Source organism: Helianthus annuus, chromosome 8 (assembly GCF_002127325.2).
Source record: "Helianthus annuus cultivar XRQ/B chromosome 8, HanXRQr2.0-SUNRISE, whole genome shotgun sequence".
NCBI classification, from domain to species: Eukaryota; Viridiplantae; Streptophyta; class Magnoliopsida; order Asterales; family Asteraceae; genus Helianthus; species Helianthus annuus.
In genome coordinates, this window is record NC_035440.2 from 22,156,572 (window position 1) to 22,168,744 (window position 12,173).

The following is a 12,173-nucleotide window of genomic DNA, read 5'->3' on the forward strand; positions in this document are numbered from 1 at the left end:
CCTAAGGGGTGCGGACGAAAAATTTCAAGGTTGCGGTCGAAAAATTCCAAGGGGTGCGGACAAAAAATTTCAAGGGTGCGGTCAAAAAATTCCAAGGGGTGCGGACGTAAAATTCCAAGGGGTGCGGACGAGATTTTCGACGGAACTTAGCACAAAATTTTTTTTCCTCGGGGGTGCGCCCGCCCACCTTGAACTATACTTGTGTCCGCCCCTGCCACCACGCCGCCCTCCACACCATGTCCGGGGTAGTGTTCCCATCATGGAGGATCCTCCACGCCACTTTTTCACACCCACTCTATGTGATCTAACAATTTTTTACAGTTTATGACCGAGTCACATAAAACAGACCTGTTTAGACACGAACGGATAAATTGAGGGATCCATATGTACTTTCACAATACTCAACGGACCAGACGAAACATATTTATATTTGGCGGCAGTTATCAAAGTGGTAAGATGTTCATCCCGCGAAAAAAAAAATCTTAACAATTTCAATCAAGTAATCAGAATTCAGACGCGATGAATGCATGATTTTAGATCCAATCAACTTCACAAACGATTTCGCTTCGTTGATCATTAATCAGATTTAGTTATTGAATGTAAGTGCATCTTCTTCCACATATTATCATCATTTGATCGCACAAATATCACTTTTGATGTTCACCGGTTCATCCTCTCACTGAATTTGCGTTATTTTATTCGATTCGATATTGTAAAGATACTTGTAATTGCATAGATTTTGGAATACTACTGGTAATTCATAGATTTTGCCATTTTGGAACATGTTACTGTACGTTATTATTCATTTAGCCCTAATTTACGCCGGTGATCGGATTGCGTGTAATGCGATGATATTTGAACGAATGCGTGCCGAAATCTGATCCTGTTACGCGATTTTTGTGTAATATTAGCATCGTTGAGTAGAAATAGTTGCGTTATATAGATGAGATCGATTAATCGTAGGAATTTCGGTTATTTTATGCAGAATTTTAGTGAGATATGATGGATCCAGAAGACCTACAATCAGACCTACTTGCTTTGAGAAGGTTATATATGCTTCTTGTACAAGATGAACACTATATAGAAGATGCAGCCTCTGAAAATGTAAGTCTATTTCATATGAATATATGATGTTATTGAATGTAACAATGAGCATTTTCAGTTTTGATTGAACCACTAGAGAACAAGTCCTTATTGTTGTTGTTTTTGTTGTTGTAGTTGTAGCATTAAATCTGTGTTCATATGGTAATTAACGCCTTCTTGTTTCTTTCGATGCAGTTGGACGATAACGCAAGACGTTTATTAATAAATTTACTTGATGCTGCTGCGAATAAAGCTTTCGATGCTCACGCAAAGGTATGCAATAGCTTTTGCTTCTAGATGTGAAATTTTGTTCGATTTGTTAGCAATATTTTGACGGGAATTGTAATACGGTTTTATCAGATTCTAGATGCTCAAGTTAGAGCAACGAATAGCTTGTGGTCAACGCCGCAAGGGCAATCTAGAGACGGGCTAAATCTGCGATCATTTTCAATGAGAAAAGCACCAACTGATGCTGCTTATGTTGACCTTTTAACTGGTGATTGGAATTTCAGTGAGTCAACAGATCAAGCAGACCTTGCAGGTGATCCTGGCACCAGAATGAAACGATGCCGGGTATGCCGGAAAACAAAAGTCAAACAGTTGACTAAAGAGATTAGTTTTACGGATAGCAAAGCTTTGACTCCAATTAATGGTCAGTTTTCGATTAATCTAACTGACCAAGAGGATCAAATATCTAGAGAAGCTTCTGCTAAGATCCTACAGTTGGAATCGTGTATTTCTTCTTTGCAAGTAGCAGCCAAACACACAAATTTTCTAAAAAACGAACCCGAGAATGAACCAAAGCAGACTGGAATCGTTTCTGTAAGTAGAAGCGACCCAAACAGTAGCACAAGTCAAATGATTTGGAAGCCTATAGATATGGGTCAACAATGCGATGACCAGACAACACGGTTGATTAATGAGTTAGCCCTGCAAGGTCCACTGGTCAACACGACGCTTCCTAGTGGTCAAACAGTAAGTCAACAAGTAGAGGAACCTGTGGTCAACAAAATTGAAACGTTCAATCCGATAACAAATCAGTATAATAATATACCAGAGGAACCTTATTATCTTTTTCCTAGCGGTGGGATCTCTTCCAAAATGGCCAACAAGAATCGGTTTTTACATAGGAGTTTGTCAAGTCAGATAAACAGACAACCGTTGGATCAGTTACAGATGGGTAGAAAGGAGGCAATGAGGACTTCAGAGATGACAGAATGGCGGGACCCTGTTGAATTCGTAGGGCGAAAGCAACCTGGTGAAACATACGATGATCAAATGGACCGTTACAGAGGGAAACATGAGGTCGTTGACACCAAGAGATTGGTTTCAGAGAGTCCAGTTTCAAGTTCAAACTATGCAACTTGGAATCAAAGTCCAAGTCAAAGCTATAACAGTTTCAGTGTCAGTGAAAAGAGTGAGAGCGAGATGAACTCGGTTTCAAGTCAGGATGAGAGTCCATACAAGAGTAGTTCATTTGAATCTTTAGGCTCAATGTCAAGGAGGACGGTTCCTAAAAGGGGTTACAAAGAGGGTGGTCCGAAAGAACCAAATAGGATAAGTGAGAGCAAGATGAAAATGGATTCGAGTCGGGATCTCTTTCCTTACATGAGTAGTGGCTCAGACAAATCTTCAAGGTCAAGGAGGACGGTTCCGGAAAAGGGTAACAAAAAGGGTGATCAAGAAGAACCGAAAAGGAAAAGTGAGAGCAAGATGAACACAGTTTCAAGTCGGGTTCAGAGTCCTTACATGAGTAGTAGATCAAACGAATCTTCAGGGTGGTCAGGGTCAGGTTCAGGATCAGGGTCAAGGAGGACGGTTCCTAAAAAGGGACACCAAAAGGGTAATAAAAAAGAACCAAAGATGAGCATGGTTTTAAGCCTGGATCAGAGTTCTTACACGAGTAGTGGCTCAATCGAATCTTCAGGGTCAGGGTCAGGGTCAGGGTCAAGGAGGATGGTTCCTAGAAAGGGACACAAAAAGATGGACACGGTTTCAAGCCTGGATCAGAGTTCTTACACGCGTAGTGGCTCAAACGAATCTTCACGGTCAGGGTCCAGGTCAGGTTCATGGTCAGGATCAGGATCAGGATCAGGTTCATGGTCAGGATCTGGGTCAGGATCAGGGTCAGGGTCAATGATTCCTAAAAAGGGACACCAAAAGGGTAATCGGAAAGAATCAAAGAGGATAAGTGAGAGCAAGATGAGCACGGTTTCAAGCATGGATCAGAGTTCTTACACGGGTAGTAGCAAAAGCTCAACCGAACCGGAGGAAAGCCAAGTTGGGCGGTTGGGTAAACTTAAAGACAAGTTAGCAGTCATCTTCCATCACCACCATCATCATCACCATCACCACCACGGTAGTAGTGAGGAAGAGGATTACAAGAAAGTCTTATGGAGGAATGCTAAAAAGGTCATTGGTCAAGGAGGAAAAGCGGTCAAGAAGATTGAGAAAAATGCATTGCCGGCGATAAAGAAATACGAGGCTCATGGTGAAGTTATGGTCAAGAAGATGGAGAAAAAGGCCTTGCCGGCGATAAAGAAGTATGCGGCTCATGGTGAACACGCGGTCAAGAAGATTGAGAAAAAGGCCTTGCCGGCGATAAAGAAGTATGCGAGTCATGGTGAACACGCGGTCAAGAAGATTGAGAAAAAGGCCTTGCCGGCGATAAAGAAGTATGCGTCTCATGGTGAACACGCGGTCAAGAAGATTTATAAAAAGGCTCATGGTAAACACGCTGTTAAGAAGAATGATCATAATGCATTGGCGATAAAGGATGAAGCTCATAGTGAACACACGATCAAGAAGAATGAGAACAAGGCATTGGTGTTAATGAAGGATGAGGCTCATGGTGAACACGCGGTTAAGAAGAACGAGAATAAGGCGTTGGTATTAATGAAGGATGAAGCTCACGGTGAGCATGCGGTCAAGAAGAATGAGAGCAAGGCATTGGTATTAGTGACGGACTATGGTGAGCACACGGTCAAGAAGAATGAGAACAAGGCGTTGGTATTAATGAAAAACGATGCTCATGGTGAGCACACAGTCAAGAAGAATGAGAACAAGGCGTTGGTTTTAATGAAGAACGAGGCTCATGGTGAACACGCAGTCAAGAAGACTGAGAACAAAGCGTTGGTGATAAAGAAGGATGCGGCTCATGGCGAACACGCGGTCAAGAAGAGTGACAACATGGCGCTAGTGCTCCACAAAGCAGCCGGTGACAAAGATAGCAAGGCGTTGGTGCTCCACAAACCCGGAGGTAACAAAGAGAGCAAAGCGTTGGTGGTGCGCAAACCAGGAGGTAAAAAGCAAACAAGTCAGATGCAGGCACTCATGGGCGGGTTGCTGAAAAACTCTCGTCGGTCCACTAAAAAAAGCAAGTCCAAAAGTGTTGAAAACACAGGAGGTAAAAAGCAAGCAAGTCAGATGCAGGCACTCATGGGCGGGTTGCTGAAAAACTCTCGTCGGTCCACTAAAACAAGCAAGTCCAAAAGTGGTGAAAAGAGAACCCCGAGCGGTTCAAATGGGCAAAAAAACATCGGTGGTGTAAAGACAGGACAGAAAATGCAGTGGTTTCAAATGCTACGGCAGCAGCGAAAAGTGGAGAGGCTCGAGAAACTACGTAAGAAAGTCGACTATGACAAAGTGGCAGCAACCCTTAAACGCCCATAACAAGCCAGATATAAGAGCATGGCTGAACAAGATTATTTTTTTTAAATGTTGTTTACTTGTCACATGTATTAAGATCTCCATTTCATTCTGTGTGTATAGTATGTATTTTTATGAAAATGCCAAAGTATTATGAAGCATCTGAGCTGTGGAGTTCTAACCGGCCTAGTGGTATTGGGTCGCGTAAACCAACGCGAAACCATAAATCGTGTTGACACATCAAGCGAACACTATGCGAGTATTCGTGGGTTGAAACAAAGCAACTATTCGGGTTTAAAATAATCAACTTGGAACAAGAATGTGTGATGATAATGATACCAAAACTATGAATATTCACCAATAAGAAGCGACTTTAAAATGGCTTCTTTGTTACCATTATAATTTGGTAGCAAATGACCAACACCAGGTAGTTCATGGTAGTGAATCCATGGTAGTTTTTTTGCTATGTATCTTTGCAAACTCACAGGTACGAGCCCGTCTTCATCACCGTGCCATAAATGAACACGGCCCTCATTGTTTGGGAACGGGTTCTCTATCTCCATTGGATCGAATTCCCATTTACCAAACCCGACTTTCATGTCCCTAAAAATCGACTCAGCTAGTCCTTGTTGCTGCACGTAATCCTGTTCACAATGATCAGCTCAAGTTAACGATATGCATAAAAGTGGTGGAAGCGGTCGGGTATGCTAGGTTGGTTGATCAGCGCGGAGGTTATATGCATTAAAATAAACTTTTGACTCATAACTCGTTGAACTATTAAAAAGTTATATTTTCTTTAGAGTTTTCGATAAAAAGATAAAAGCATAACTCCAATCGACACATTATTTAGATTGGTTCAATTGACTCGTCTTTTCTCACATTTATTGGGTTTCCTCCTGAACTGGTATAGATATTATAGCTTAGTAGAGATAGATATGATCGGGTGGTTCTGCTGGTGGCACGATAATACTCCAGTGGTCCGTTAGTGATCCAAATTTGCCGTTAATAATTAAAAATTTGTATACATGTCGTCTTTATTTACCAAAGAATTTTAAAATTGATTTGACTGTTATTTGGTTGATCAGTTATTTGGCCAGTTAGGTGAGACAAATGTTTAACCAGCCAGATTTTGACACATAAGCTTAATATTTTTCTTCATTCAAGTTTTTGTAAAACATGGGATTGAATGCCTAATATTTTTACCAGAAAATCATGCCTAATTTTTTTATGATTTTTACCTTTAGCACTGATCGCGGTGTTGGTGACCCTTCGCCATAAAGCTTGGCTAGAATTTTCCAGTCAGAAGCTGAGAAATTAGGCTTTCCAGCTATAACACTAGAGCCGGGGAACCATTTTTGAGTGTTCCACCAGTAGACGAGCCATGGCACGTAATGTGACACGCCAACCGCCCATTGATCTTGACGAGGTTGCAACTTGTAGGCCTCCATTGTTAAATTTCTTGGAAAACTTGACCACCAGTAGTTCACAACTGGTGCAATCAGTGCCACCCCTGCTAACCTGTTTGTTACAAACACTTTTTATTATTGTTTTTTTTCTTTCATTTTATAAATACTTGATAATATTTAAGTTTTTCTTTTCCTAAAAATAAAAATATAACATGGTGTCTAGAAAAACCAGAAAATTACAGGTTCATCTTTACCCCGACTTGAATTAATCAGTTCTTAAAATCTTGAAAACCGAAACATCTGTTATAGATTCGGTTTTAGCCCATAACAATGTATTAAAGGGTTGTATGCTGGGTTGTCAATCGTGTCAGGTTAGCGTTCATTCCGAACATGACCCATATTTTTATCTGTTTCATAAAATCAACCTTAACTAGTACACACTTAAAATAGTGTAACCCAGACGACTTGTTTAAAAACATTTTTCTAAACATGTCAAAAGGGTAGATAGTTAATAATCAAGTTGTAAACGTGTAGATCAGGTTGGTATGTTTTAAAAAAAGTGAATCGACTCACGAATCAACTTCTTTAATTAAACGGATTAAACAAGTGAGTCGGAATAAATAGATTCGATTTTTTTCACGATATTGACACCCTATTTTACCATGATCTCTGCCATTCGCGTGAAGGAATAATCTATTATGTGGGCCACTGCAAACTAAAAAATAAAACATGCAAAGATGACTTGTACAGTACAATCAAAAGTCTTACCGATGAGGGATGTACTTTAAACTGCCCCAAGCTCCTTGTTGACCCATGGAGTATCCAATTACATAAAACTTAGACCCGAGTTCTAATCTATCAGCAAGATCTTCAATATCCAGAGCTGTACTTCGGATTGTCCGATTTGGATCCGGATCACTCTCTCCATAACCCGGCCGATCAAACGTCACCATGTAGATCTTAAGTTCTTCAAACAATTCCTACAAATCGTTCACAAATTCACCAACCAATCCATGTTTCATCGATGCATGATCACACTACTAAACACATTATCACATAAAATCAGTTCTTCAAACAAATGAGTATCACATGTTACGTTGGAGAACCGAAAAAAAAATGAACACATTTTTTAGATATAGCACCTTTTTAAAATATTCTCAAGAAATCATTCCGATTGATAAACCTTTAATAATCAAAATACCCAGACCCATATTACAAGCAAACTTTATCTGTTAAGAACCGAAAAAAAAAAATGAAAGCATTTTTAAATATGACACCTTTTCAAAATATTCTCAAGAAATCATTCTGATGAATAAATCTTCAATAATCAAATTACCCAAACCCATATTACAAGCTAACTTTATCTACGTCGGAGAACCGAAAAAAGAAAATGAAAACAATTTTAAATATAGCACCTTTTTTTTAAATATTCTCAAGAAATCATTTCTGATGAATAGATAACATCGTAATTAATAATTAATTTTTTTGAATGTTCAATAAACTCCGGCCACTTGGGTAACCCATTAGTAAAAAACCATCTCGCCTATCACCATAGGAAACAGTGTACCTAGAATTTTTTTTCAATGGGGTCCACCTTTTTCGTTGTTCAAAATTTTTATAACAAAACGTTAAATTTTTCGGGTCGGTCCTCGTTCAGGTCGGATCATAGCGAGGTTTGAATGAGATTTAAAAAAAAAAAAATAAATAAGCTATACAAAGATTGAACCCATGACTACTTGTTGGAAAAGAAAGGGATTTACCACTACACCAGATTTCTTTTTCTTTCTATGATGTCCATCTAATTGTATTTATAGGGTCCTTATACAAATTAATATATCGAATCTACTAACTTTTTTAAAAACATTGGGGTCCGGGGACTCCGACCCACTATATGTGGGTCCATGGGCGAAGCATTGAAGGGGCCGGGAGGGGCGCCCGACCCCCCGAACTTTTTGCTCAGTAGTGTTATATATGTACGTTTCGTATAAATTTTTTTAGGTATATACGTTTTCGACCCCCCGGTTTTATACAAAAAATAAAATTTAGGTATATACTTTTAGGTCCGGTGACTTCCAACCCCCGGGAGAAATTTTCAAACTTCGCCACAGTGTGGGTCCGCCCCTGATAGGAAACACACCGCCTGAATGCCACAGTGGACAAGCATTACATTTTATCATGAACGAAACGACAAACAGAGAAAATTACCGGGTACCGCTAGTGCACTAGCGGTTTTATCATTAATCAAATTACACATACTCGTATAACCAACATACTTTCACAGAAAAAAACAATGGCAGTCAGGGTTAGTTAATTACCGGATGGAAAACCGATTCGTCGTAGCGACATGAGCCGAACCCATGCACGAAGACGATTTTATAATCGGCTACGTCTCTGGAGACACCGTATTCTTTATAGGCTAGATGTCTACCGTCTCTAAGGGTGACACGAGGACCGGTAACCGGTGGACCACCGGGTGAACCGCAGAGTTTTGGTGGTGGCGGGAGGGTGCTCTGGTATGCCCATGCTAAGAGTCCGATGAAGAATAACGCTGCAGTTCTGTAGGCAAACTGCCGGTGAGGCTTCATTGTGGTGCTTGCTCAGGTGGACGGATGAGGTGATAAAGGTGGAACAATATGAATATATATAATAAGGGGAAGACTTGTTCTTTGATTGTTTCGTCAACATTAGTAGGTGGTTGGGTGTGGAATTTTAATTTATTTAATAATGTTTAAGACTTGGATTGGTTTTTATTAATAAGTTTTATATACGTGAGAAAGTGAAGGCGTGTCATTTTTAGACGTCAAACCCATGGGAGGTTTTGATGGTGTATGAAGAGGACCTTTGCACAAGGCTTGCGATTTTGAGAGACATGCGATTTGAAAAAAAAAATTTGATACGTGTGTGTCATATTTTTTTTAAATAGTAAACACATACCACTTCCAATATAGGTCCATTTACAAATCATATTTTATGGTAGAATTTAGCTCACTTGAAATTAGGTTTAATGAACCCAATACTAATTTGATTTTTTAAAATAATAATAAACATAACGGAAGGACACATTTTTTCAAGCTCGAACAGGGTATGTGAAATCTCAGAGACGCATCTGGTCAAACCTAAAACGACATAGTTTTGAATAACCCAAAATAAAACGACATAGTTTTGAATACAAAATCCCTAAACACCGAAATAAAAAATAGAAAGTCGAAATTAAATATTGATCCTAAACATTGAAATAAAAAAGGAAAAATCATAAAAATAAATATTAACCTAACAGAAAAAGCGAAAATAGACCCTGAAAAGAAAAGGCTACACAATCTTCTTCAAAATTTGGGAAGGCTCAGACTTGAGAACCTATAAAAGATTCACATGTGGAGATAGGCTACACAACCTCCATATATTTTTTTACGGCAAATTTGTATGACTGACGTACCACTAGAGTATCATCGTGCCACTAGTGGAACCATCCGATCATATCCATCTCCACTAGGCATAATACCTATACACCAATTCAGAAGGAAACCCAATAAATATGGGAAAACCCTCCTTGTGAGAATCGAACCCAGGACCTATTGATCCCAAAGTTTTATCTCACCCCCAAGATGTCACTAGGCTATAAAGCCATGGGCTACACAACCTCCATATTTAAGGGTAGCGTCTAACCCTTAGTTGTTATCTTGACGAGCCGAACTGAGTCGAATCAGGATAAGCATAGGCTTGGTTCGGATTTGAAACCGAGCTAAAAATCATAGCTCGAGCTCGATTTGGTTTTTAATCGAGCTGACTCAGCTTGACTTGATTTTTAACTGAGCTAACTCAGCTCAACTCGAATTTAAAAAGAAAATTAACTCATAGCTTTCAAAATTCAATAGTTTAAAATATCATTCTTTAGTTCATAAGAACATATCGATAACAAGTTCAATCTACTACATTACAAGACAAAATCAAGTTTAACCAAATACGAAATAAGTTTTAAATTTTATTGGCATCATAATCATCCCTCAAATATGTCATATATGTATACACACTCCTAAATACCTGCAATTAATAACCAATTTTCTATAATATATTATGTGTATATTAAAATAAACTATATTATAAGTAAAATAATCCGAGCTAAAGAACGAGCCAATCTAGGTCGTTATGAACCAACTAAGCCATATCGAGCAAGTTGTTTTTGAGCTAAATCCGAGCGAGATTCGAGGGAGCTCTGAGTCGCAAACTTTTTTGACAGTCCTAACCCTAAAACAACTTGGGGTGCAAATGAAAAGGCTAGGATTTGGAGGGACATATTCATTTCACCAACGATTCTTATACATTTATAACTTTTTCATACGATTATATAAAAAAAATTCATCTAATTTAGTAGAATAAAATGCTCTTTAATTTGGTGTAATTTTTTTAAAAGAATATTATCGAATGAAAATGTTATACTCGTTTAAAAATCATGGGGAAAATAAGAAGTATCAAAGCTAGACAACCTATTCCTTTGTATGTATCCTCTAAACGTAGTCGTTTCACTCTCAAAATAGACGTTTTAAAGCTGGAGGCTATCTTCAAGTAAAACGGCTACAACTTAGCCTCTATGTCAAGTGTCACTCTCTAAACCACTTGGATTTTGAGAAGCCCCTGGCACCTTAGCCTTTGTTCATGTTTATTTTGGCTTGAAGGTTGGTCAACTGTGTATTATGCTGATTTTCCCAATAAAAACACATCTACTTAGAAATGGATGTTTGTTCCTATAGTCGAATTCATTGCAAAACCAGCAACAACCCTAGGTCATTTTAGTGTTCATCGTCTCATCATCACGTTGCTCCCATTTGTCATTCAATATCCTCAAATCAACCCTACATTAAAATTAGATTCAATGCGAGTTCAACTTCCAATTATGTAATTAATCATCATATATATGGGTTTGATTTTTGAGCCAAACAAGTTTTAACAGTAATTTCACCGTCGTGTCTACGGACGATTGGGTTACCGGGTTTTCTCCAGAATTAGTGATGGACTTGAGTTACTTTAGGAGTACTCCGTTTTCCCCGGAGAGTGTTCGGGATTTATTATGTTTGCCATTCAAAAAAAATACATGTGGGTGATATTCTATGCATGTTTAGTTTGTCAAATTACTATACAATTAGTTGTCGACTACGTAGTAATTATAATCATGCCCTACAAGTGTTCGATAAATGTCTTGATAGCAATAATTAATAATGTAAATTTGTTGGTGAATTACAAAGTATTATTTATAATAATGTCGCAACAAAAGGAAACACACAAACCATACAATACATACATGGAGATAAGTCGATAATCACACGTCTTCCCTACCAATCTATCATCACTCACTTTTGTTGTGGGCCACTTATGAGTTGTTTTTTCATGCATTTATGATTATGTTTTATATTCACATGTTTATAAGCTTACCCATATTCCATAACCCACTTTTGTTGTGGACCACCTTGTGTGTTTTCTTTATCTCTAAAAAACCAAACAAATCTAACAGAATCATCATTAATAAACATAAAGAATTGACTCGATGGATAGATGTTGCCTACCCTCGTCAGCTCCATCAAAGTTGAGCCTAGCTCATGGAAAATTAGGTTAGCTAACTCACAAAGGTCTTACTCAACTCCAAAGTAAAAAAAATTAATCTAAGTTGCACAATACCTCACAAAGGTCTTACTCAACTCCAAAGTAAAAGAAATATATAAGTTGTATAATACTATCAGAGCCATCCTTAAGAATTCGAAGGCCCTGAATGAGTAGAAAGAATTCGAAGGCCCTGAATGAGTAGAAAAACATGTCTTTAAAAAATAATTGCACCTCTTGAAATTCGTAGCCCTCCCTACTTTGTTGAATCGCTGATTTAGAATTTGTTCTGCTTCAAGCCTTCAATCGTACAATCACACCCCTTGTTTTTCAATCGGCCGTTCATCACCCTAGGCTTTTGTCCCCCACATCAAACTTTCAATCGTCAGTCGACCTTTTTTTTTGTGTTACCGTCAATCATCACTTTTATTTAAATGGGTTTAAAAA

At 38.5% G+C, this 12,173-nt stretch overlaps 2 protein-coding genes across 2 annotated transcripts; one reads left to right on the forward strand and one right to left on the reverse strand.

The window, feature by feature from the left end:
- Positions 1 to 469: 469 nt before the first annotated feature.
- Positions 470 to 4,888, forward strand: LOC110872356. The gene is made up of 4 exons (XM_022121135.2): positions 470 to 599; positions 986 to 1,104; positions 1,279 to 1,356; positions 1,444 to 4,888. Exons 2-4 carry the CDS (start codon positions 1,000 to 1,002, stop codon positions 4,753 to 4,755), a joined length of 3,495 nt encoding a protein of 1,164 aa, XP_021976827.1. The 5' UTR covers positions 470 to 599; positions 986 to 999; the 3' UTR covers positions 4,756 to 4,888.
- Positions 4,889 to 4,963: 75 nt separating this feature from the next.
- On the reverse strand, positions 4,964 to 8,813 carry LOC110872357. The gene is made up of 4 exons (XM_022121136.2): positions 8,453 to 8,813; positions 6,906 to 7,117; positions 5,970 to 6,249; positions 4,964 to 5,375 (listed from the first exon to the last, which is right to left on the reverse strand). Exons 1-4 carry the CDS (start codon positions 8,720 to 8,722, stop codon positions 5,076 to 5,078), a joined length of 1,062 nt encoding a protein of 353 aa, XP_021976828.1. The 5' UTR covers positions 8,723 to 8,813; the 3' UTR covers positions 4,964 to 5,075.
- Between the last annotated feature and the right edge of the window lie 3,360 nt (positions 8,814 to 12,173).